General features: G+C 41.0%; 2 protein-coding genes across 2 annotated transcripts; both read left to right on the top strand.

Moving 5' to 3' along the window:
* Nucleotides 1–10,104: 10,104 nt before the first annotated feature.
* BDB00DRAFT_875894 (uncharacterized protein) lies at nt 10,105–10,581 on the top strand (the record flags this gene model as incomplete). The annotated part of the gene is made up of 1 exon (XM_053127417.1): nt 10,105–10,581. One exon carries the CDS (start codon nt 10,105–10,107, stop codon nt 10,579–10,581), a length of 477 nt encoding a protein of 158 aa, XP_052976190.1.
* A 1,138-nt stretch (nt 10,582–11,719) lies between these two features.
* Nucleotides 11,720–12,444, top strand: BDB00DRAFT_931643 (uncharacterized protein). The gene has a single exon (XM_053129045.1). The coding sequence runs from the start codon at nt 11,800–11,802 to the stop codon at nt 12,427–12,429; it is 630 nt and encodes a 209-aa protein (XP_052976189.1). The 5' UTR covers nt 11,720–11,799; the 3' UTR covers nt 12,430–12,444.
* Nucleotides 12,445–27,946: the final 15,502 nt, after the last annotated feature.

Genomic DNA, 27,946 nt, shown 5'->3' with positions numbered 1-27,946 from the left:
TTGATATCTAGTGCGACCATCGTGAATGGTTCTGGTTCAACGGGTATCGGGTGTAGTAGTTCGATTTTCTCGGGTTTTCCATGTCGTTGACATCGGGAGCATTGTGCTATTGTGAGCTGTATGTCGCGTCGCATTCCTTCCCAGTAATAGCGTTGTGCTATGCGTTGGTATGTTGTGTGTAGCGCATAATGAGCACCGCCGGTAGGATAGAAGTGGTATGTCCAGATAGCATTGTCGGCTTCTTGCTTGTTGAGTACAAGGCGGATACCGGCACCTTGTCGTCGGTAAACGCGGTCGTTGTATACGAGATAATTTTTGCTTTGTGATGCTAGGTATCGTTCCTGTTGCTTTGTGATACCCGGAGGGTATTCTAGCGTGTTGAGATAATGATGTAATAAAGCTAATTTCTTTGTGTCCATTGTGTGTATTGTCAGAGTTGTCAGCATTTGTGAAGTTGTCAGTTGTCAGATGATGGTGTGGTTTGTGTTATAATTAAAAAGGGTAAGTTGTGTTTGGGTAAATGAGAATGTTGTGTTGATCAGCGCGGCAGTTGAATGCGCGAAAATGCATGTAGATAAGAGTAAGAAAATGTGAATAGCGAAAATAAAAGATTATAAGCGAAAGTGTGGATATGTAGAAAGGAGTTGTTTTTTTTTGTGGGGTTATATTGTTTTCTTGTGTTTTGTGTGGGTTTATTGTGTTTTGTTTGTTTAAGTGTAGCAAAAAGTTGTAAATAGGGGGTGCCGGGTTGCGCCGGTAAAAAGAAAAGCGTGTCCTCATGCTTTTAACGACTTCCCGGGTACTGGTCGAAAATAGTAATGACGTTAATATCCTAAGCGACTGAGAAAGTCGGCATTCTTGTTCTCTTTGCCAGGTCGATATTTGACTTCAAAGGAGTACTCGGAGAGTGTGAGCACCCATCGGGCTAAAATGCCGGTTAGGTTTGTTGCGTTTAGTAGTCCCTTTAGACTGGCGTGATCGGTCAGGATGAGAAATTTCTCTTTGGAGCCAAGAAGGTAAGGTCTTAGACGTGTTACGGCGAAAATGACACTGCCGCATTCGAGTTTGCTGGCGGACCATGAGCGTTCATTTGGCTGCAGGCCTTTGCGGAGGTACAGAATGACATGTTCCTTGCCGTCGTCGCCGTATTGGCTAAGGACACAACCATATCCGTGGGAGCTTCCGTCACAGCATAGGACGAATCGTTTGTTATAGTCCGGATAGGCAAGTATGGGGCTTGTACAGAGTGCTTCCTTCAGCGCTTCGAACGCGGTAACCGCGTCCGGGGTCCACTGGAGCTTGATGGTGCCATCTTTTGTCATCTCGTGTAATGGTCGTGCAATTTTGGCAAAGCCTTTTACGAATGACCGGTAATAGGAGGCGCAACCGATGAAACTTTTAAGCATTTTGACGGTTTGAGGCCGTTCGAAGTTAGCGATTTTTTCGACTTTGGCAGGGTCAGTTTGGATTCCTTCTGCTGATACAATGTAGCCGAGGAATTTGAGTTCTTTCTGGAAAAAACTGCACTTTTGAGGGTTGAGGATCAAGCCAGCGCGGCGTAAACAGGAGAATACGTGATGCAGGTTACGGATATGTGATCGCTGATCTTTTTCGTAGCAAATCAAGTCATCGCAGTAAATAAGACAAGTGCGGTTAAGTAGGGCGCGTAAGCAACTACTCATTACGCGACCGAGCGTCTGTACCGAGTTAGCAAGGCCCATAGGCATGCGTAAGTACTCATACAGGCCAAAGCGGGTGGTGAACGCAGTCTTAGGGATAGCGTCTTCGCTGAGTGGCACGTTATAGAATCCCTTAGAAAGGTCAAGGCTGCTAAAGGCGGTGGATGAGGTAACGGTGAGGTTGTGCAGGAGCTCGTCAATTCGTGGCACGCCTGCATAGGCATCAAAGCGTGTTACTGCGTTCAATTTCCTATAGTCAACAACGAGACGATACCGTGGCTCGGTGTCGCCTGGTAGACTTTTCTTGCGAATCATGATAATGGGTGCGGCCCAAGGGCTGTTGGATGGCCGGATGATACCCATTTTACAATACTTGTCGAGCTCAATTTTGAGATGTTTGAGTTCCAAAGGGCTCATGCGGTATGGTCGGTGACGGATGGGAGCCGTGTCTTTTTCAGTGATGATGTCGTGTTTGATAAAATCTGTTCTCCCAATAGTCTCTCCGTCCCAGTCAAATATGTCTTGGAATTGAGTAATCAAATGGTAGAATTCTGCTCGTAGCTCTGGATCTAGTTCTCCTAGATTGAAGAGTTCTCGTTGTGCCGTAGTAAGTGGTTTAAGTTCGGTAGGCATGGAGATTATTTGTCGCGGCGTCTTAGGCTCAATGACCAGCTCGTAGCCTTGGTCATGGGTGGTGACAGCGTATAATTCCCCAAGTATTTCATCAGCTCCGAAGGTAAAGCTCTGCGTGTCTGACATGTTGATGATTGAAATTCTGAAAGTTTTATCGGTTGGGTAGAGGATTCCGCAGTGGATTCCAATGTGATCAGGTAAAGCTTGCGTGGTATCGAAGATATAGGTGTTGGAAGATTTCAATATTGTTGGGATATCTATCTCATATGTCTGGTAGGATGCAGCTTCGATGTCGATAGAATCGTTGGTTATCAGATGCAGCGTGTCGTGTTCTTTTATCAATTCTAGTGGCTGAGCGGTTTCGACAATGGCGAACAACTCATCCTCAAGCCAATATTCGTTGGTCAGCATCTCATCAGCTAGGGACGAGGACTCTTGGTCTGACGATTCGTTTCCAGTAGTCGATGCGGTCGAATCTTCTGTCGTGGCGGATGCCGCTTCGTCGTCATCTGTAGTGGGTTCTTCTTCCCATGGTTGTTCTAGACTCAACTTTGGTCGTTCATAAGTGACGGGAATTGACCGAGTTTCGCCGTGATGTATCCATAAGAGCTTGGTCTTATAGTCGATCGTAGCTTGGGCTTGCTTGAGCCAGTTATTTCCGATAATAAGGTCGTTAGGACAGGAGGGTAGTACTTCTACTGCAGCAGGGACAGAATCCGTCCCGTGTGGTTGCAACTCTACGTTGTTTATGATGCCCAACGAAGCGTGGCGGGCTCCATTGCCTAGTTTGAAGACAGCTGTCGATGGTTCATCGATCTCAAGACCGAGTTTTTGTGCTAGACGTTGGGACATACAGGTGCGGCTGGCGCCTGAATCTACCAAGGTCTTTACGGGCGTGTCGTACAATAAGAAGGTCGTGTAAAGCGCTGTTGTCGCGGGCGACGGTACAGACTCTTCATCTAATACGGCCAAGGTACGTGTGTCTCGACACGCTTTAGTAACTTGTCGTCGTAGAGATGGAGCGACGCCTAGTAGTTGACCGAAACTGATATCGGCTGTTCTGCTTAGCAAGTCTGCAGAGACATCGTATGGGGTACGTTTGATGTTGGTCTGGGTTGTGTTTACGGGTTTTCTGTTTCTATTTTGGGTTGGCGATTTTTGGGTTCTCTTGGGTGTATTTTTATTTTTCTGAGGGGTCGATTTTTCTTGCGCGGCTCTTCCCGCTACACTTCTGTTTTTTGCTGGGGTAGGTGGTGTAGGTGCGAATGGCGAGGTATTTTGTTTCGTTTTGACCTCAGCTCCCTCCGATGGTGAGTCAATGTCCATGTTATCTGTAGGGGTTCTGAGCTGAGTCCATTGTTTCGCGGCCGGCATCGTGTTGTTCTTGGACAGGGCCGTCTGTCCGAAGGCTGATTGTAGACCTGTGGTAGGTGCGGCAAGGGTTGGCTGTGTTGGTCTGGTTTGTGTGTTGACTTGGTTGCTAATGGGCGTTGTCATGGGGACCTGTCTCGTTAGGGGCTCATCACGAGGTACCGTGGGACCGGTCGTGGCTTGTTTCTTTCGTCGTCGAACAGGAGGGTCTCGAAATTCTACTCTCTTTTGCGAATTGTTCTTTTGTACCTTACCTGCTTCGTTGCGAGGGCGTAATTGTCGTGTGGTCGATCTTACTGCTGGTTGTTGGGCCGCGTACAGCTCGTCATCTTGAACATGCAGTTCTTCGTCGTCCTCATAGTCCGTTTCGTACTCTGACCCACAATCTTCGAAATACCCGTCGTCTTCATACAGGTCTCTTTCCACCGGTGTATAGTCATATTCCTCCATAAAGGCGAACGTTCCTGAAGGCGAGTTAGGTCGAGCGGGTGGCTCCCTATTGCTATCGTTGCGTTGGTGGTTACGGTCCCTATTTCCGTCTTCTCGTGGGGAGTAACGCGTTTCGTTTTCCCGTCTGTTCGAGTTGTAGGGCCGTTGGTAGCTATCACGACGGTTATAGTCATTGGAGCGGTACGAGTTGTTCCTCCCGTTACCGTTATGCTGGTAATTATCACTGCGGTTTTGGTTTCGGTTATATCGCGAGCGATAATCGTTGTTTCTAAAGGTACTTTCAGCTACTCTCTTCGTTTCTTCCTGGATTAGGCGGCGCAGCATGCCTTCCAAGCTTTGCGGAGCGGTGTTATCGACATCGGCCGACTCATGTTGGAATAATTCCAGGTTTTGCATTTGTTTGGTGAGTGCGTCGATCGCAGGAGTCGTGCTACCGCTGGCGTTATTCAGATTAGGTGGGCGGAAGGCTTTGGTACGGGCCTTCTTTATGGTTTCTTTAGGGGTTTGATTTCTGCTTATCCATGAGGTAGGGATTCTGTCCTCCTCTGCTTGTGGCAGGAAAGGGTTATCCTGAGGATACAGGGTGGTTCCATGTCGACCTCGCCAATAACCGTATGCGAATTTCTTATATTGTTCGAAGGTGTTTGCTCCCATCATGTAGCAATGCTGCTTAACACGAGGCAACAATCCTGACTTAAATTTTGCCGCTATCAATGCATCAGCTTCACCAGAAGACAAGGCAGCCAGATCCGCAGCTTGCTGAATGCGACCCAGGAACATTCGTGGGGGTTCATCCTCTCCTTGCGTGATTTGGTCAAATGCGTCCTTGTAATATTCGATAACGTCTGGCGTTACATATTCTCGTTCCAACTGCTTGATCAATTCGTGATAGTCGCTTCCAAGTTTATTGTCAGCACGGATCAATCCTTGCAGGAAAATGCGTGCATATTTTTTGACTTGTGCATTCAAGATGCTGGCTTGTCGTTTGGTATCGGTAATGTTTGCAATCGCAAAGTACGACTCAAGGGTCTCCCTGAAATAGCGGAAATCTTCGCCCTCATAGCCGCAAAAGTCGACGAGTCTCGGCTTGTAGCTCAATGTATCGGTGCCATGTGCCAACAGAGGTATGTCGGATGAGGATCCAACATAGTCGTCGGTTTCGCGAGAGGTTCGAGGTGCGTACTTGGATTGACTGCTCATTTTGCTGTTTGCTTGGTTTCTTATTGTTGGTTGGATTTAAGGTAATGTTTATGGGTTGTATATGTGTGGTTTTCTTATTATTGTTATTTTGTGGAGAGTATGTTTGAAGGGTTAATAAATGTTTGTTTTGTGATTTATTGAGTTGTTATATGGGCCGTTTCTTGTTAAACGATCCCTCTAGTGAGCACCAAATGTAGTATCGCAGAGCGTCGGCTATACTCTGGATACAATGGAAATGAAGTGAGAATAAAGGAAAAAGGCAATTTATGGGCCTTAAATGAGCTATCAAAGCTGATCTGATGAGAAGTAGAAAGAAGAAGTGGGAGTTCAAGATTCGGGGATGTTTACGTCCGAAAGCCACTTAAGAGATTCTTTATTAAGAAGAAGAGTTAAGAAAAAGAGATAAGAGATGAACTGAACTGAAATCGAATGGAAAGAAAGGGGCCATTTATACTAATTGATGTGTCGGTTTCTAGCTATGTGATTCGTGGTTTGCTAATGCTAATGCGACAAAAGCTAATGCTAATGTGATAAAAGCTAATGCTAATGTGATAAGAGCTAATGCTAATGTGATAAAAGCAAATACCAAGTTGACATTAGCAAGGAACCAATAAGAGTGCGCGAATTTATGTGGACGAAATCGAGTATGGTGGCAAGAAAGAAATCTTTATTGTAAGCGGGGAATTGTCACTACAATATAAAATAACACCTCAAAATACCAAGCGAAATTTATCTGCTATATTTACAACACTTTCACAACAATCAACACAACATGGATCAGATTAACTTACTAACATTTCTTGCTATAATGACTGAATTTATTCCTATTTTAGGAATAACCTTGATGCTCCTGATTAAAAGAGCTAAACATCTTACTGAACATCACCAATATATTAATGATGTTAACATTATCATTGACCAACTAAAGGATGAACTAGAAAAAGACTTAAAAAATACAAAAATTGACAAAAAAACAAAGGACCAAAGCCGATCAAAGATCATTGGTAGAATTAGGGCATATGTGAGATTCCTCAAATCCTCAAATCCTCAATTTTCCGATGCAATGTTAAATGATAACACTTCCAGTGCGGCTACCTCACAGGGTGAGAAAGAATTCTGCTTTCAAAACACTAAGGGCTTATTCACATATATTTGTAAAAATTTCCATTTAACAAAGGAACAGATATTAGAATGGTTTACTAAACATGACCGTATTGGTTATAAAATTGAAAAGGCAATTGCATGTGATGAAATTGCACCTGAAACAGGCAAAAAACATGTGCATATATGGATACAATTAGATGAACGATTTGATACTAAAACCGCACGTACGTTTTTCACTATTGATGGTATCACTCCAAATATTAAACCAGGCGGTAATCCACAAAAATCTATCAGTTACTGCATTAAAGGAAATAATTATATTGCTTATAATATGGACCCAAACTACGAAATCAAAACTAAAAAAATGCATCAACAATTACTTAGCTATCAATTAATTAACAAGCAGCTTACTATGAGAAAGGCAACAGAAATATATCCAGAATTACTATGGAAATATGATACAGTAAAGTCTAATCTTAATAGCTATTTTCATGATGCTGACATGGAAAATACTCCTAGAAATGATTTGTATATGTGGTCTATGTTTGGTATTGAAACTATGTTTAGCGGTAAAAACAAAATACCACAATACTGGATTATTGGTCCATCAAATGTTGGAAAAACATATAACATTGATATGTTAGAACAAGGTGGACACAGGGCATATCTAATGAGTAAAGACAATGATTGGTCAGATTATAAAGATGATGATTATGACTTTATGTATAATGAGGAAACTGGTTCTGATTTCAAACTAACATTTTTAAACCAAATGTTAGAAGGAACACGACTAAAACTTAATGGCAAATTTACCAAATCAATCATAAAAAAAAAGAATATACCAATACTATTAAATAGTAATTATATGCCCCATATGCTTTATAAAAATAAATCAGTATATGAGTTAAAGCCAACACTTAGCCGTTTATATATAATCTATGTTGATAAGAATCGCAAAGGTCATATCATATGGAATCCATATACAATGAATGTTAAAGATTATGAAGATAAGTTCATGTATTATGAAAATATGGATATATATGAGGACTTATATAAAAATGAGTATAGAAATGAATACCAAGACCAGCATACATTTATCCGATATGCAATTAATAGTGGCCAAGATGGTGTTAAAAAGTATAAACCTATGGATAAAACAGTAGAAGATTTATAAGAATTGGCTGATTCAGATAAATATATGAAAACACAAGAGGAAAAATATAATAATAATAATATACAAAATAACAATCAATATGAACCACCTCAACAAACAAACAGAGGATGGTCAACTGTAAAGGTACTACCATCAGCAGATTGTAGGCATTGGGAAGATGTGTTTAATGATATAAAATGTGATGATGTTATAAATGATACTACTGATTGGGAAAACCCACCAGAAGATATAGAGAAACATAAATACATAGATGTAAGTACATCTGAATCAGAGAAAAGCAGTGACTGCAACATACCAAATAATATACCAAAACGTAAAAAGAAAAAAAGACACAATAAAAATAAACGGAGAAACAAGCAAATAGTAGAAGAAATACAGCCAAAAGAATATTTTAAAAAGCATAAGGATATAAAACAGGCTATAATAGATGATATAAATATAACAAAAGAAACTGACGTCAAAAATAAATCAACAGATACTAATATAAGTACAAGTATAACTAATGAATGCATAAAACATAAATATAATTGGGCAAGTAAACGAAAGGTTGATACAGCCAGTTTCAATATGAGATTTTTTAATAAGCAAATAAGTAAGAAATTAATTTAGAGCTGAATACCATGTGTGGCCATATATTCATGTAGCATTTCCCGGGAATTAAACTTATCAACTGTTAACCAACTATTATCCTTTACACTATATCCAACCCACTTAACCTCAAATATGTACTTATTATTAGTATACACATGTCCTACAATCTTCTCAATTTCATATGAATTACTATGTTCTATATTTCTCTGTTCTCTTTGATTTTTTCTCTTACGTTTAGATGTATTATTTTCAGTTTCGTCCTCACTATCTATAGCCATATCTATTGATTGATTAATGTCAAGCTGTAGAAATTTCTGCTGCATGTCAACCATTTCGTTATATTCAGTATTTACTTTTTGCTCATTTGAAAATACTAAGTCAAGTTTGTTTTTCTTACTTGGGAATTCAAAATCTTTCCCATACCATAATTTATGATGTGGTTGTACCTCTATATTATACTTATTTACAAATCGCCATATATTAGTAAGAATACAAGCAACACGAAACTGAATATTATAATATCTTATATCGGTTATTTGCAATGCTGCACGATTATTATTAAATCGTTCAAATTTAGAGCCTAACATAGAGAACTGTGCTTCTATTGCTGAACGAAATGATCCAAACTTGTTATTAAAGTATGTCTCATTGATTGTTAACTTTTGTCCTGGTTCTTTTCTTATAGGTTGTAAAAAATTACGATCATAAAACCTATATCCAGCATCTGTCGCATTATCTTTAAACTTTTGATAAATAAGTTATATCCACCATCCATTCCTAAACAATCTGCCTCACTTATTTTTTTATATAGTTTCATATTAATAAACATAGTACCATCATTTCCGATAGCACATTTTTCAGATACTGAAACATGTGTAATTATTTCATTCATATCCTGTATAACTTATGTACGTACAGCTGGCCCTTTTAATTTATATGAATATAACTGTGAATGTGACTCATTTGGTTTATAATACTTTATTTTACTATCATGTCCATCAATAAATAGTGTAACATTCTTAAAACCATCTGGATTGTTTATTATTGCTGATAGAATGCGAATACGTGGTGATGAGAACATACCATCTAGATCTTGTTTTACCTTTTTATTCAATTCATTATAGTTAGTAATCCAGAACCGCTTATATAAATCATAAATGTTGCATATGGCATAACAGTATGCATATCCTTTCCTGATACACCTGATACCATATGATATAATAATGCAAGTCCTTTTTCAATCTCGCGGTATGGCCCTGGATATTCAATATTTCCATATAAAATGTAAGAAAATAAAATACAGGTATAAATCCAAATCTATTAAGTAATACATCTTTATATCATTTATTGTATTATTCTTCATATCTTTAATAGCTGTTCTATGATTAAATCTATGTTGCATTTCAGGCCAAGATTTATCAAGAAAAGTCCATTTATAATCAATTAAATTTTTAATTTCAATATCGAGTTGTTCAGTGTGTTGTGTTGTGTTCATTTTTATTTATTGTTATGTACTTTAAACAATCGCTTTTTTTTTCTCGTGGGAGGCTACCAATATAAATAAAAAAATTCAATTTTTATTATTTTTATTGTAAATCAATAATTATTTCGGCCACTGATGGTTATACCGACTATAGCAATTTTATTATCTATATTACAGCTAGTAGGTTATAATTGGTTAGACAACTAATAGCAGGACGCCACCCCTTCAACGCCCTTATCACCGCAAGCAAGCGAATTGACAGCGTTACGCATCATCTGGAGTGCGGGCTAAACACAGTAAACTTTGTGGTACCTCCACGGTCAACATATAAATTATACCTGGACTCGCAATCATGGTCCGATTCTTTGGCACTTGACAATAATGACAATTCAAATTCCATTTATACCCACTCCCGGCACATGCAGCTGCGACAGCTCAAAACAAAATTTCATGATATACAAACGTACTATTTATCACGATCTTTACTATTCCATGGACACCTTCAGCAGCCGATCACGGTGTTCACATACGGCAAAACGACCACATCGCTCAATTCCGGAGTCTTGGCATCGAAGTTATTGGCTGCCTTGTCAACCGCGGTCATGAGGGAAGGTGAAAATGCCCATTTGAGCAAGAACGACGTGGAAAAGCTTACAGCCCTATTCACCAAGGATACCAAGACCAAGGACGTTTTTCTACGTATACTCAGCTTGTTCGAAACTGATGCCTCCATTCCTATCATCGGAAACTCAGTGCTGAATTCTTTTGCCGAGGAGTTGGCCAACTCGTTGTCGCCGTATATCTCTACTGCAAACAAAAAATATGTCATCCCTTCCCTAACCGACCATCTAAAATCCTACCAATCGTCACACTTCAAATCTCTAAGCACAGTATAAAACCAAAACAACTATATCCATTATTTTTTTCCATGTATATCAATTCCATCCCCTTCTTTTTCCACCTCCATTTTCTATCCATTATAAATACACATTATATACTTTCTGGTGACAAACAACTCGTATAAGCTTACAAAATGAGAAAGAACTTAGTATATAACCACATCTGTGAACTGTATATTAGTGGACTATCTGATTGGAATACACATGCTTTTATGGCCTATAGGTTACCTGTATTTGTCTGACAAAGTGTTCAAAAGAAGTGACTAAATGCCGGTTTTGATACGATACAAAGGGGATAAATGGAGAAGAAATACAACAAGCAAAAATAGCTACAATAAAGCTTCGGCAGCGATGGCTATAGGTATAAAGGGGCTATGAATCGATATGAAGGCCCAGTGGGCAGACCATATTGCTTGTAGGATGGCAATGTAGAGAAGAGTTGATTGAGTTTGTGCGGTGACCCTGCCAGTAATTGAAACTGTGTAGAGACGCTGGTAGAGAATAAAGCCCGTTGTGGATTAAGCACTGTGCCGTTGCACGGAGTAAAGCCCGTTATGAACTAAGCACTGTGCCGTTGTGAAAAACTCAAGTCCCATTGTGGATTAAGCACTGTGCCGTTGTAAAGAAATTAAGCCCCGTTGTGAATTATGGCCTCATCCCAGTTTTTTAACGCTTCTCGAGCTGCTCAAAAAACTCATCCTGTTTGACTGAACGTTTTGACATATCAAAGAGTATAATGTTTTCTTCCGTGCCTCGTCGAAGTAAGCGGGATGATATCGGTTGACCGTCAGCTGCCATGCTGCCAAGTGTCATTCTTGAATCTTCAGAGACGTGTTTGCTAAGTTGGGTAATCAGTCGGCCTCGTTTAATTTCCGGACATGGTTGGGTTACTGCTTGAGCATATATCTGGTTTTGAATGGCTTGGGTGGATTTTCTATGGATTTGTTAAAGTCACCACTAGAAGTGGCCCCACGCGTTTTTTGAGAGAGCCATGGAATATGAGAAGCCTTTCATGCAAACGAATCCATATTTGAACATCCGCCGAGATGGTCTCGGCCAATGAACAGGTGCCATACGTTTTACAAACGGCATATTTGCAACGTGCCTTACTGCTTTCTTTCTTGTGGGTGAGTTTCCACTTTTTTATTTCATGTCTGCTTTCCTATCAACCATGGCGAAACAACTGCGAGTGATCGCTCCAAAAAACGCGCGTCGATGTTTGCAGACTTCTATGACGTTGTACCTGTTGCTTTAACCGATGAGGATGGTAGCGAAGTGGATTTGATCTTGTCACCAAGCCACATCGAACAACTACAAACTATGCTTGCAAGACCACAACAGATAACCTTGACGCGTCCAACTCAAGAGCTGTCCCCGGTCAATATGTTTCCTACACGTGATACTGTTCACAGCCTTGGTGAAAAGGGTGCAATCTCGAATTACCTGTCAAAGCGTCACTATATCGAATTGAATAAAGAAATTACTGAAACACTGAATCAAGACTGGGAAATCAAGCCCAACCAGTGTTACATGGTTGCAAGAGCACTCAGTAGATCAGTCATGCTGGACTCTGAAAACCATCGTGGTCTCCTCATTCTGTCATTGGAGGTGTATGGCCGCGATCCTGAAATTGAAAGCCACGCTGAGCAACGAAGCACTGTCGACTCCACCCACTTATCAACATTAGTCCCGTCGATAGACTGCAACGATTTCGCGATAGGCACGCTGCACCAAACGGAAGGAAAGAATGTCTCTGTCAAGCTTATACTTGGTGCCTACCAGGGACCAGCTATGGTTATGATGATTTTAATGCAATCTAGTAGCCCTAGCTGGCTTATTAGCTAAGATATATCAGGATAGCCAAATTAATTTTTATTGAAATAATTCATGCACGAATGTCTTAGCATGCATACATTTAAATTTTTGAAAAAAATAAAAATTGAATTTTTTTTTATTATATAAAATAACACCTCAAAATACTAAGCGAAATTTATCTGCTATATTTACAACACTTTCACAACAATCAACACAACATAGATCAGATTAACTTACTAACATTTCTTGCTATAATGACTGAATTCATTCCTATTTTAGGAATAACCTTGATGCTCCTGATTAAAAGAGCTAAACATCTTACTGAACATCACCAACATATTAATAATGTTAAACATTATCATTGACCAACTAAAGGATGAACTAGAAAAAGACTTAAAAAATACAAAAATTGATAAAAAACAAAGGACCAAAGCCGATCAAAGATCATTGGTAGAATTAGGGCATATGTGAGATTCCTCAAATCCTCAAATCCTCAATTTTCCGATGCAATGTTAAATGATAACACTTCCAGTGCAGCTACCTCACAGGGTGAGAAAGAATTCTGCTTTCAAAACACTAAGGGCTTATTCACATATATTTGTAAAAATTTCCATTTAACAAAGGAACAGATATTAGAATGGTTTACTAAACATAACTGTATTGGTTATAAAATTTAAAAGGCAATTGCATGTGATAAAATTGCACCTGAAACAGGCAAAAAACATGTGCATATATAGATATAATTAGATGAACGATTTGATACTAAAACTGCACGTAAGTTTTTCACTATTGATGGTATCACTCCAAATATTAAACCAGGCGGTAATCCACAAAAATCTATCAGTTACTGCATTAAAGGAAATAATTATATTGCTTATAATATGGACCCAAACTACGAAATCAAAACTAAAAAAATGCATCAACAATTACTTAGCTATCAATTAATTAACAAGCAGCTTACTATAAGAAAGGCAACAGAAATATATCCAGAATTACTATGGAAATATGATACAGTAAAGTCTAATCTTAATAGCTATTTTCATGATGCTGACATGGAAAATACTCCTAGAAATGATTTGTATATGTGGTCTATGTTTGGTATTGAAACTATGTTTAGCGGTAAAAACAAAATACCACAATACTGGATTATTGGTCCATCAAATGTTGGAAAAACATATAACATTGATATGTTAGAACAAGGTGGACACAGGGCATATCTAATGAGTAAAGACAATGATTGGTCAGATTATAAAGATGATGATTATGACTTTATGTATAATGAGGAAACTGGTTCTGATTTCAAACTAACATTTTTAAACCAAATGTTAGAAGGAACACGACTAAAACTTAATGGCAAATTTACCAAATCAATCATAAAAAAAAAGAATATACCAATACTATTAAATAGTAATTATATGCCCCATATGCTTTATAAAAATAAATCAGTATATGAGTTAAAGCCAACACTTAGCCGTTTATATATAATCTATGTTGATAAGAATCGCAAAGGTCATATCATATGGAATCCATATACAATGAATGTTAAAGATTATGAAGATAAGTTCATGTATTATGAAAATATGGATATATATGAGGACTTATATAAAAATGAGTATAGAAATGAATACCAAGACCAGCATACATTTATCCGATATGCAATTAATAGTGGCCAAGATGGTGTTAAAAAGTATAAACCTATGGATAAAACAGTAGAAGATTTATAAGAATTGGCTGATTCAGATAAATATATGAAAACACAAGAGGAAAAATATAATAATAATAATATACAAAATAACAATCAAGATGAACCACCTCAACAAACAAACAGAGGATGGTCAACTGTAAAGGTACTACCATCAGCAGATTGTAGGCATTGGGAAGATGTGTTTAATGATATAAAATGTGATGATGTTATAAATGATACTACTGATTGGGAAAACCTACCAGAAGATATATAGTGTATTTCATCTATAACCGCCAATGTTTTAATTTTGAGATTTCAAATGCCGCTTCTTTATTTGGTAATATTCAAATAATAGTAGGGAAATCGTCACGACGGTGTGAGCTGTAAGTTTGGGAAGTATATCTTTCCACAAGAGTGATAGCTTCAGGAGTTGGTAGTTCTTGGGAATAAGCGTCTATAAAACGCCACACCCTTCCATAAAATCGTCTAATTAGTGTAGGTACTTCGTCTGGGGGCGAAACAGTATCTAGGAACTTTGGTAAGTTTTCTTTCAAAGCTTTAAAACTGTAATCACAATTGATTCGTGCATGGTACTTTGCTTGGCCCCAATATCGTTCGATCCAATTGCACTCGTAATGGAATTTTGGATATAGCTCAAAAATGTGACCCGCGTTCTCCACAGCTTCACAAAGGGCTGTCTTTTGATCTCGAAAGTCGGGCTGAGCACCAAGAAAATGTCTAGCACAACACTTGCTATCGTCCGCTTCTTCTTTTTTGCAATCCATTCGCCAAACTTTTCCAGGTCTATACAGGTCTTCCTCAAACCAAAGTCCACGCTCATTCAAAATGATTTTTATCCCCTTGAAATGGCATACTTGCTGTTTGTCGGCCGTGACTATCGTGACACCTCGCTTGCGTTTCTTAATGTTTTCTTCGATATTCATGTACATCCTTTGTGTTTTCTTTTCTTTGGTTGCTTCATCGATAAAGTAGCTGTCCCGATACACGTGCATGCTGCAGTCATGCTCTGCGTTATCCACTCCACACCGCTTTGGATCCTTGCACATAGTTCTCGCCAGTAATGCATCACTTGGGTAAGCGTTATGATTACTACTTTGATCGAATATAAATAATGCTTGACAACCAGGGTGCAAAAGGTCAAATAGTGGGATCGCATCTTCTTCTAACTGCTTAACCATGTCTTTGCTGGTCCAATACTGTTCTCGGTTAGCCCCTGCATAGAAGTATGTACGCGAGGTCCATATTCCAGATCGCATTGTGCCATGACACGCGCATTGGAACTCGGATATCATAATGGATTGTCCAGGGCTTTTGTTGCGTAGGATACTCTCGCCGTCTGCCAGCCATAGCTTTTGTTTACCGTCGTTTGCATAGAAGGTTGACTCATCATGGGTAACCATAACAATTTTCTTTTGATCAGGCGCTAAAGATGGCTCAATGATGATTTCTGCACGTTGTCCTTCGTACGAGTCCATCCGCTTCTTGTACTCCACCATTCGTTTAGCCCATTTTAATCGGTATGCTACCACGTCATCTCGTTCGTGCCCGTCGTAATATATATCCTTGCTGTTTTTGCGGTATCGATAACCCCACTCAGACATATATCGCCATAATGTCGTCTGTGATACTGAGCCTGGAACACCAAGTATCTCAGGGATGATACTTTCATTGATAACTTTAACAAAAGCAGGGAGGTTACGCAGTTCGATTTTTTGACCGCCTATCAATAGACGGATTCGTTCTTCCACGGACTCGTCACTGAGGAGTGATTCTCTTTTTACATGCTTCCCTTGTTGATGTGTTGAGATGGAACCAGAATCACGGAATTCGCGCGCCCAGTAGCGGATGGCCTTTGCCCTGTACTCTTTTGATGGGGTGGCCAGATATCGACAGCAGCTCTTTGAGAACTATCAATCCCTGTGACCGATAGTGATAGTACCGGTATACAGCTTGTGTTTTTGCCATTTGAAAAGCACCCATAGTATTGAGCGTGCTTCCTTTGTTCGCTACCGGCTTTATAAGTGCTTTTAAAGATGCTAAAAGCTGTGAGAGTTGCTCTCACCATCAATATTGGCGACGCTGTGGTTTTTGTGGAGAGCTTTAGAAGAGTTCTCTGAATGTATACACGGCGTTTGCGTCACCTTCGTGAAATAACTATCGACCTTTTTGCAACCTTCTGCAGCAGCTCTTGCTTCTGTTCGTCTTCGCCAGTTGGTCGTACGGGAGTCTTTGTTATATACTACACGCATGGATTTATCTGCATCGTCTTTCCAAGCCAGCGATAGTTTTGCAGCCTGTTGTAATATATTGTGCGTCAGGTCAAGGAGTTCCCAATCGTTGATATTATCGTCGTCGTTGTTGTCACTTAGTTCAGATCCTGCATCGACATGTGTAATAGTCGCTGGACTTTCCGAAGCTATGAATCTTCCATATTCATCGTGTTGTTTTCTCTTTGCGTTCTCTCTAGCGCTCTTCTGGCGCTTCCTAAGTGGTGGCATCTGGTAGAAGGAACAGGGTGTGGCCACATCTCAGCTCTTGCGAATAACAGTGTAAGGCATTAGATACTAACCAAATTAGGAACTTTCACGTGAGTATTATTTACCCAATATGCATGAGTGCGTTTCAATTTTCCCCTTCGCCTGCAAAATTTTCCTAAACCGGCAGACTTTGACGACTATCCTCTCCTTCCCAAAACATTTTTTAAGAAGTTAGCCAAATAGAAATAGACTAAAGATGCTTAAGAAACAATTTATTTGGTTGCTTTTGTGGTAAACTTGTTTTTGGGGGTGCTGATAGCTTTCAATTTTGGGGAAAATTTTGGCGGTTATAGATGAAATACACCATACGGTATGCCATTGTTGTCAAATTTCTTCCATTGTTGTAGTAGCAACTCATCAAGAAATATAAATATCAATTTGTTTATTTTTTTGACATCATTGTTTGAGATCAGCTTGTCAGAAAAAACTATGCCGATAGAGCCAAAATTAGGTAAGTATTTTTCATCAGTTTAGGTTTAAAGTTTTATGTCTCAATATAGAGGATAATTGGACCGATGCCTATGAGCATGCGGTCACTTGTTCGAGATACAGTTGTGTTAAAGAGATATTTGTATATGAGATTGGAATGCAACAGCTAAAAGAACCCGTGTAGCGGAATATTACATGCTAGCGTAGAATATCATAGTGCTCTAAGTGTGGATGGCGTAGACTACTTTAACGGAGTGCATATGCAAGGTACAGTAATATAGATGGAAGGAAAAAAATAATGTCAATAATGCTGTAGTGTTTTCATTAGATTAAACAGCAGTTAGATGAATGGGTTGCTCTACAACGGCGACTGCATACTGTACATGCGCGAAAAATGGCATAGAATTTCGGTCACTGTTATTAAACCTCTGTCTCTCTCTTCCTTTCTCTGTTTGTGTGTGTGTGGATATCCTTGCAGAGGGCGCTGTTTGTATGGAATGTTTGGGTTGACAGATCCAATTGCTTGCTAAAATGGCGACATAACACCTCAGTGACTGATTCTTACTTTCGCATCCACTTCTAGTAGGTAACGTACATGGCCACGCCAGTGTTTTCAAGCTGGTTTCCTCCGTTGACTTTGCTTTGCGCTGAGCTTCTTAGCTGCACTTCTCGAGGATCTACTGTACGCATGTTCCCAGGGATCGTAATACATATTATTAAGTAGGAGGAGTAGAGTATATTATATTATATGTTACAATTACAGAGATAACGACTGATTATGTGAGCAGCGTCATCATAAAAGCGGATCCACCGCAAGGATTGGGGGAAGGTTTTTGTTTACTTGAGAAGGATCCCATTTCTCTTCATCGACCATGCTCGCCAGATTACGATTATCGCCAATCAGCTGACCACCGAGTTCGTTGCGAGGCTAAAATAGACTAGTAGTCAACCTCCCAGGATATGGAAAACTCTATCAAGCGTATTCAGCAGCGTCGTGTACCAGTGATGTCCCCAAGCTCGGGATCCCCTCCGATGTCCTCCCTCCACCCACTCCCTACACCCCCAATTTATTTTTCACGGCCAGCACGAACGGTCTGTGCATATGGAGGCCGAGTATGATAGCAAAGTACAATGGAGACCCTGCACGAAAAGCATCGTAACTTAGCCACAGAGCCGCAGAAAGACAAGGGCCTGGTATGTACGTGTTGCCAGGAGTCTTTACATTGTGCTGGTTGCAATTGTGTGAAAAAGCTTTGCGAATCTCTTCGCGAGAACAGCCGCCATTCCGCTCGGAATTGGCCAAAACGGGTGACGCGACGAACACAATAAAATTAATTTTTGACATGCTTGACATGGCAACAAGCAGCTTTCAGGAACAAGAAATGTCACAACCCCTGAATGCCATGGCAACAAAAAGGTCTTTTCCTGCAGTATAGCTCATCGAAAACAAGCTTCCAGTTGTCTGCTTCAAAGGTCTCATAAGTCATAAAGAAGGATCTTTAATGTGAGTGGTAAGAGATCATGGGGGCAAGGCAACCCAAAAAAGGAAATTCTTTGTGCATATCAAATTAAATCATATCAGAGCAAGTATAGATAAGGAAGCAGGATACAAAAAAACGCGTTTTCCTTTTTTTTTCTTCTTTACCAGTTTTTCTATTCTTCCGTACTTTTACGATGAGCACTCACGCTGAAAACACCTACGACCCAGCCACAGGCTACTACAACTTCGACCACGACGATGCGTCCACCATCCCCTACGACCCTGACGCGGCATCACAACTTTCATACCATTCCCGTTCCACCATCTCCTCCGCGCCACCCCAATTCTCGCCCGTCCTTACACCCACCTTCAGCTTCGATAACGCCAGCACGGCCTCACACCACTCCTTCGTCACCGTCTTCTCTTCCGACTCCTCCCTCATCATTGACCTCGGCAACAATGATGATGCGTCCAGTGCTCTGTCGCGTGCGGGTTCGTCCCCACCGCCATCACCGCAGTTCAGTCCTTTGCGTTCTCCCGTCTTGCCGCCGTCCCCTCTTCCTCACCATTCTGCTCCCGCTTCCCCTGTCCTCTTCCCCGCTCTCGCTCCTCCGATGGTTGAGGTTGCCGATGACGAAGAGGCTGAGGAGGCGCCTGCTCCCGCTTTCCCTGTCCTCTTCCCCGCTCTCGCTCCTCCGATGGTTGAGGTTGCCGATGACGAAGAGGCTGAGGAGGCGCCTGTGCCAGAAGAGGACGAAGAGATCCCATATGCTGGTGATCTCATGGACATTGACAGCGATGACATGGATATTGACGACGATCAGAGCAATCTGATGCACGTTGACTGGGTACCGCCCTCGTACCCCTGGTGGTACTGAAAAAACCTATAAAGTAAGCTACTCCACATTGACCTTTTTATTGAGCACGTTCACTGACTTGGACACGTCTATTCTTTCTGTTATGATAGATCCCAACAAAAAAAGCAAAAAACACCACAAAAGGTAAGTAATGTTTCTGCTGGTCTTGTGCTTCTGCTTCTTTGCTATCATAGACGCGATCTTTGATACCGCCTTCTTCTTTTTCGTACAAATTTTTATAGCACTTAAAAAAAATTCAAAAGTCAAAACCCTCAAAAAAACATTCAGTATTCCGCATTCAGTATTCAGTATTCCGTATAACTATTGGTAACAAGTTAATCCTCGTTTTACTAAGCCTGCTTCAAACACATTGCTGCCTGATAAAAATGAGAACTAACATTGCTGGCTGGTCGATTTAATAGGCCCTCCTTTTCCTGCTTCCGTTCTTCTTTACCTGCTCCTGCTTTATCCTCTTCTTCCCGCTTGTTGGCGTTGGTTTGTGTTGGCGCGTCGGCGTCGGCGTCGTGGTGATGTGTCGGTTCCTCGGTGGTGCCTTCTCGGCATGGCTTCTTGGGGTGGTTCGTTTGGGCCCTCTTTGGTCGGCTTATTTGCGTGGGCTGTTTTGGTATGTAGTTTAAAGAAGGCTGTCTCATATTCAAGGAATATATTTACTGATTGGATCCATGTTCTTTAGGTCTTTGCGTGGTCGGTTCGGCTGCGATGCTTCTGGTGTTTTGTCTGGCGGCTTCCGCCTTCGTCAGGCGATGGGGTGCAGTGGAGGGTACCCGGAGTAAGGTAAGGGCTGAGATGGAAGGCTGTGGCAAGGCACTGTGCTATCGCCTGTATAGGGAGATATAGGGGGCCTCTGCGCATGTTTCACGATGACTTTGGACTAGATGGCTGTGGCACCACCGGTGTGCTGTATGGTGGTGCTAGGAACATTGCATTGTCGTTTGTCGGTTTTGGAGGACGTGGGTGACACCTTGCATAGCAGGAATGTACAATGGAGCGGCCCGGTAGACCATGGCTCTGTTTGCAGGCACGTATTGATCATCTTTACTTTTACGTAATAAAGAAAAACAAAGTGAGTATGATTTACTAACTAATTTAAAGTATTTTTGCTAGTCGTCCATCCCCCTTTCTTGTAGCAGTCAATCGTTTTGACGATTGCTAATACAAGGGAGGGGAGCAGCTCTATGTAGGACCTGGAGACCGTCTTTGCATTGTAGCATTTTCTTAGTCGTGGTTGCTCCATTGGTTCACACTGGCTCAAAAGACACCCCGTGGTACTCCTGCGTCGACAATACCACAAAGCATTGTTCCACAAGCATTACCACCTCACCGACCCCACAGCACGGTTCTCGGTCGTCCTCTGGAATGTGTTTACGCCTAAACCGCGTCTGATCCCTCAGGGGGCCTGGGTAGCAGTTAGCTGTCCCTCTGCTATGGAAGTGAGTATCCTTCTGTCTCATAACCCTTGCCCTCTGCTTCGGGTGCCTGAAGCTGGGGTTGTCCTGGCGAGAGCGGTGCGGTGGTAGTACGCTGCCATGTTGGGAGAGCGCCAGCTTTCCAGGCTAGCCGAGTAAAAAAAAACTTGGCGCTGATCGTGGATTAGCAGAATCCCGTCTTTGGCTTGATTACATCGTCGTTGCGTGTGGTTAGTATGCATGTGCCTGACATGCCGTCATGGTGGGGTGGCGCCAAATTTCAGGCTAGCCGAGTACAAAAGCACCCTTGTGTCGAATCGAGGATTCGGAGAATCCCGTCTTTGGCTTGATTTTCTCTTGTCAAAATGCATGCCCATCACGAAAAAGCGTGCAACGGTGAATCACATGTTTCAGCGCAGCAATTTTATCATCACATCAAGAAGTAGCGCAACTCAGTGATACGGATAACAAGCAAGAAGTTGTAGCAACGAAGAGGCATCAGCATGGCTGACGGTTCAACTCGAGTATCTCAACAAGTTACATTAAGGCGCCAAGGACATATAAGGAGCAACACATAAAAGAGAGCGGTATTAGCACGTTGTAGACATAAAACCGAAAAGCACAAGAGCGGAACGAATTGACAACATTGCAAATGACAATTGCTAAAGGTCGGATCGAGATGATGAGTCACCTCTGCTTATGACAACAAACAGCAAGATTTATTCATGCGACAACATCGACGCAACAAAATAGTCGTCATCGGCGTTGATGACATCCAACTTGGTGGCAACAACTCAGGCAAACAGCATTTCCGGTAACAATTGACAACAGCGGGAACAGAACAAGCTTTCGAGCGGATCTTCATCATGGCACAACAGCAGATCAAGAGCTCCGGACGACAACATCAACCAAGGCAGGAAGGTGGCAACTAAACCCTGGAATCTGGCACTTATCGAACAATCAAGCGGCAACATTTCAATTACATGACAAGTTTCGTCCGTTTCTGATTGTTTATCGTTGAAGAGAACAAGAAGCCATGGGAACGCTTTTTTGTCAAACCTACATAATCTGGCGATACTATAGTATGCAGCGTAATGACAACCACACATCAGAGGCAACAAGAGCGACAAGAAACGACGTAGGCAGCACAATTAGTCATTTTACTTGCTACTTTATGAATTGAAAGTAAGTGCGCATGATTATCTGATGACACCGATATCAAGTCAAAAACAATGGTATGCTCATATCTATTATCTCTTCTTAGGAATCGTAAAGGCGATTCAAAATCTTGGCGATGACCTCCATACAACTAAGCATCACGGGTTTGGACGACAGGAAAGGTCAAGGACACCAATGCGAACAAGTAAGTGAACAAACTAGCATCACATCATATGTGGCGGTTTCATTCTTGCTATGGTTGTGAGGCAGTTAACGCGTGGTGAATGAAAACGCAGCTGTAGTAACCGCAAATCAAACACAGGACACAGCTATTTCAAACAATACAAGGTCTCGCTCATAAGGCGCATCAAACACGACATTGGCTTTGAAGGCGTCATCATCAAGTGGCCCATCATATTCAGATCCACACGACGGCACTGTATACCAACAAAGCGGAAATCAAGAAGAGCCTACCATCAGTATACAGTCTACGATACATTGGTGATAGAGACGATCCTACAAACCTGATCGGTGGCAAGCGGAAGCAGTCAATACATCTTTCAAAGTCAAGATGGAAGATACATATGCACATACACACTCAAGGCACATCAATGAAACGCACGTGATTGTCGACCAGCATCCATATTGCTCGCTCAATTATCATGCGACGACAATAAGATCATTTGTGGATAAAACGAAAAAGGGTAAATGTGCAGTGCTCTAAAAGGATTACAACAAACGTCATTGGGACATACCACATATATTCATCAAAACTTCAAACCATCCTTTAGCAAAAGTGGCGGCCGAACGATATTGCTATTTAATGCATCCTCAAGAGATGCAGACACATGCTTCAAGAAAATCAGCTACAGACAGCAAGATATACCAGGGGCAATAGGCATTTAGAAAAGCATCACGGTAAGAATTAGTGGCAAAAAGCAATTGATCCACCTTTTAATGTTACGCAATTGTGCTCACATTGCTTTGTCGTAGAGCCCTGCATGTTCCTATATACCAGTCAACGAGATCTCTCACGAATATATTCCCACTACAGATGTTTGGTAAGTTAATTTCCAGGTAATGATAGACCCCGTAAATAAGGAAAAGAAAAAAGAAAAGAAAAAGAAACACAAAAAAATCAGAAAAGAAACAGAAAGGGAAAAAGAAAAAAAAGTTATATACTGTACAAGACATAAGATACAAGGCAAATGGTGCAAGAAAAGACAACTCGAGGCACGACAAAAAGCAGCACTTAGAGCAAGCTTATGGAGAATTATGATACAAGGTCAATACGTTTCGTAAGATACGAACGCACTTGTATCAATTCCGGGCTGAAGACAAACAATTGAATTCAAAAAAATAAGGATCAGCATCACATATACGAGTGGATTAAGCTTGAAAAGGAAAATTAATAGTAAGTACAAACAATAATCAAAACACATGCTAATATTTCGCCATCAATTTCATCGGTAGCTAACGTCACAAAATCCACGTTATGTTTTCAATATTTCAAACAACAGTAACGAAATCAAGATTCTCGAGTTTTGTAATCGCAAACAACTTATCCATACCTCTAATCAAAAATGACGTCCGTGATCCACAAGAAGAGATAACGAGATCATCATACAACGGATGTAGCTGATGAGTGATACAACAACAATACCGTTATACAAAAGCAAAAAAATTACGAAGGATAATCATAAAGTACAACGAGTCAGTGCAACAGCAACTGCAGCACAGCCTTGGCATTAAAGCAGAAACTTAGACTAGAAGCAAAAGAATAAGGGGCTATCATTACCACGGACGTAAACTTATTAACATTTGGTAGAATAAACATATCTTTCTTATCAGTTCAGAATAACGCTTACTTTTGCTAGAGGAAATTGGTCGAGACAAGGGATTGTTGCATATAGCCATTCTCGTAGAATATATAATAACTTCTTTTTATACATAGCATTTCATGGTATCAACCCCTCGGGAATATCACGCCTTTTATCAAGCCACCTGTACGCTCAAATTTAGACAACCTAAATTTGAATATGGTCTCGCGATAACGTCATTGACTTAAGACACAATTGAAAGCACCCGGCATAGCCCAAAACCAATGCCTCCGTATAAGTTTATGCCACATAAGGAGGGATACTGTCGGAGGTTTGAGTATCATACTGGAATGAAGATCTGCGAGATTAACGAGTGACGATTGTGGATGCGTGTAGCTCTCAGGGTAGCAATTTGGGTGCTAGTGTCTACAGACGGTGCTTTTGGTAATATGTTTAAAAAGTATGGAGTTGAACCTTTAATGTTAGATGATATATACAGAACGACCGCTTTGGCGTGTGTATCCTGGCAGTTTGTGCGTACATCTCTAACCTTACGACGACAAAAACAATCGTGGTGCATGATATAATGCATAATCTGAACCACCTAAATTAACATTTTGATTTAATACTGTTCTTGGGCTTTGTGGTCTGCATGTTTGAAATACCTACATAGTTGCCATGTCATTATATAGTATCCAACAGAAAGGCACAAGTTAAGTTAACATCCGATTAAATAACGGGGAGGCTTGCAGGTACACTATGCACCCAACAAGCCTTTTAAGGCCTTGCTGAAGGGCTTTCATGAACATGTTATCACCAAAATGGTTGTCCAGCTTCATCGGAAAGCTCTTGAGCAAGAGAGCGTGTATAATAAAATACACGGTAGAGCTTCATGATTTATTTGGTAAAGATCTACTCGAATTCATTTACTTTGTAATGAGGAGCACTTGTAAAGCACCATGTGCAAAGTCAGGAAACCGTAGATATAGATACTTTCGCAGAATGTAACAATCTCATTAACTGCAGAAGCAGCGTTTATCTAAGATCTATGCTTGCAAATACATCTCGTGCGTACTATGTACACGCTTTTGCAAGAACAATCAATGTTCGTAATTGTGTAACTCGATTGAAATGCCTATTGAAACAACTGCAGTGTCATTGTAGTCAACGCTGCTAAAATGACAAGCGAGTGTATGTTTCAGTGCGAAACGATCTGTGCTTCACGGAGGACTCCCTTTTTTTTATATACAGTGGAGCTGACATTCAGGAAGACAAAGTCCAACGACAAGGGTAACGGCTTTGATAGTCAGACGGCAGCCTTGAAGGTGCTGCCATTACTGTAGCCTACGAATCTCTCTTTCAAAATTATACGTAGTCATGGAACCATAACCAAACATATCTTTGCAACTTCAACAACACTTTTTGTGTTTATTTATTTTTATCATTTTCTTATTTATTTTTGTAGTGGTGCACCTTATTATCAAGGAGACACGCACAATCAGATAGTTTAGACTTCAACAACACTTTTTGTGTTATTGATTTTGTCTTTTGGTGGTGCACACCAATGTGCTTTTTGTCATTTTCCTATGGGGCCCCGTAGGGAAAAGTATACACCGATGCCCCCAAACATCTGTTGGTGCTACTGCATAAAGAAATCCTTGCTCTGAAAAATAGACCTGTATTTATACTTTTTCAAAAACCAAAAAAAGTCACACGCTAGTGGATCAGCAGGTCAAGACTGGTTTTCAAGCGCAGTCGCCCCATCACGTGATTGGCTTTGCAAAGCCCTTCTGCTTCTCCTTTGTTTTTGCTGTGCCAAAGCAAAAGTAAAAGAAGTATCGTTGGATTGACACTATGGAAACACACACGGTCGCTGTCATGCCGCTGTAGTATATAGTGTCGATCCGTGTTTCACCTTGTGCACCATCTCCGCTTCTTATATGGGAACCCCGAGTCCGGATCTCAGGTACCAATCCTGTACTTGATTGAAAAGGCATGGTAACTGCTATACACTCAAGCAGTGTAGCGATGGTAATAAGCAGACACCAAAATACAGAGACTCACCGTTGTCGACTCGTAATCAAACGACAACAAGTTGCAAAAAATAAACAATCCAACGTCCATTTCATCATTGGGAAAGATTCGGCGGTTGCAGTAAAAGCAGGGCACGAAAACCAGTGTCTTTTTATTGCGTTCCTCGCTACTCTACGCACTCAACTAGAACAAACTGATTGTAAGGTACCAAACTCACCGATTAGCTTTTAACGTGTTCTCCAACATGAAGGACGGATTTACGAGATGGATCGACGGCGACAAAAAGCACACGATTGCCCTGCTTTCCAAAGCAGACGGAACATGAGAACGGCCCACCGACATTGGCTGGCAACTTTACCAACAGAATCAGAAGAAAGTTGACGGTGGAGTCAGCATTATGATACCAAGATCTCCCTTGGTGCTATACATTGCGTAAAGGATTGTTGTAAGCAAAAGACCATCAGGTCAAACCTGCTAGCACTAAGTTACTCCTTTAAAAGCAAAAGTGTGTTAAATGCAAAGGAAATATGCAACACATTGCCTGCGACGTCCAGGACAACTTCAAGTTCATCCGTTGGGTGGGCACTGCCCGGCATTATGACACGCAATCACATGGTCAATCTGAAGCAGCTCATATAAGCAAGCAATCAGTCGCCAAACTTACCGAAAGGGTGGCCCTTGTTGTCGGTAGCAGCTCTCAGAGAGCAATGAACCCACCACAACAACCTGTGCGCGAGATCGACGTCGATTTACAGCACGCTCGTAAAATGGCGTATCGCCGTCGTAACATACTTGCTTTGAACGGGTCCAACGCTAAGGCGCACCCAACATTGAAACGGCAGCTGCTCCAATTCGACAGCTTAATATCGATTTTCCCGGTTTTGTACGGTCACCGCTGGATATCCATTCCGATACGTTCTGCATTCCTTTTGCTTCTCCTTTCATCCAACAGCATATCAAATGCACCCTAAGAACCAACTTTTACAGGTGTCACATACTCTTGTTTTGGTGACGGTTACTACCTGTGCAATTCTGTCATTTCCCACGAAAAATTGCAAAGATATGCCCCAGTTTTCCTAGCAATTTTTGGTGCTTTGAGTGCAGAACATTGTGTTTGTACTTTAATACAATGCTCAAGGTGCTGGATACTAAGAAGATTGACGCTGGTGAATCATCCATGTGTAGAATAATGATGGACTTTCCGCAGACCCAGAGAGCTGGATTTTTTCTATCGCTTCTAACAACACTTTCTCCTGGTGTCAAAAGTGGCGAGGCATATACATATATATATATAGGGTTGCTACTTTCATCATTGGAAACAATTGATTGAACGTCTCCAGGGTGAAGCTATTTCGATGGAACGTTGAGATGTACTCTTGGCATATACCAGAGTCATGTACGAAACCACTACGGAACGAATTGGATAAATGGTGGCTACGTCCCAGCGTTGGGAGTCCGATTTTCCGATCCAAGACGACGAAACATGAAGAATTTGTATGAAATGCTACAAGAACGACAAAGGGCGTAGAATACTTCTATCGCAGCACTTTTCGCTTTGTCCAGCAATCCGAACCAGTTTTTTCCACGTTACCACAACCGTTAACTACTCGCGCAACGAAGCGCTGGCAAGAACCTACGTTATAAGATCTCCCTGTCGTCGTAAGTTTCATTTTAGGAAAGGGTGCGTTGAACTGACCTTTGGTGATCGTCCGGCTTAAATCACATTTTGAATCTACCTGCAGTTCATCACGCAAAACAGCAAAAATGAAGCTTAAATGATGGTTGTCCTCTAGAGAAACCCAAGCATTTGCCTAGTAAAAAGTTCATTTCTAAAACCAACAAGCGCAGTTCAGAGAATCCTTCGACCGAAAAAAAAATCAAACAAAAGAGCAATAAAAGGAACTATCAATACTTGACTAGGCAAAAAAGAGCTACATACTTATTCGGATGATCGCTTCAATAAGAGCGGATGAATTATTACTGTAGCAGTGCATAATAGCATGCTACGATTGATCTACGTACGTACTGAATATGCATGTCTTATAGATATGCGACGACGAATCGTATGATATCAATTATGTTTTGCTCCTCTTTCTGCAG

The sequence above is a fragment of the Zychaea mexicana genome (genome assembly GCF_025766255.1).
Source record: "Zychaea mexicana strain RSA 1403 chromosome Unknown BDB00scaffold_79, whole genome shotgun sequence".
Classification (NCBI taxonomy): domain Eukaryota; kingdom Fungi; phylum Mucoromycota; class Mucoromycetes; order Mucorales; family Lichtheimiaceae; genus Zychaea; species Zychaea mexicana.
This window is presented reverse-complemented; position numbering and strand designations above follow the sequence as displayed.

Excerpts from the sequence above, each read along its gene's own strand:
- BDB00DRAFT_931643 (XM_053129045.1), top strand. The coding sequence starts at position 11,800 with ATGTTTGCAGACTTCTATGACGTTGTACCTGTTGCTTTAACCGATGAG.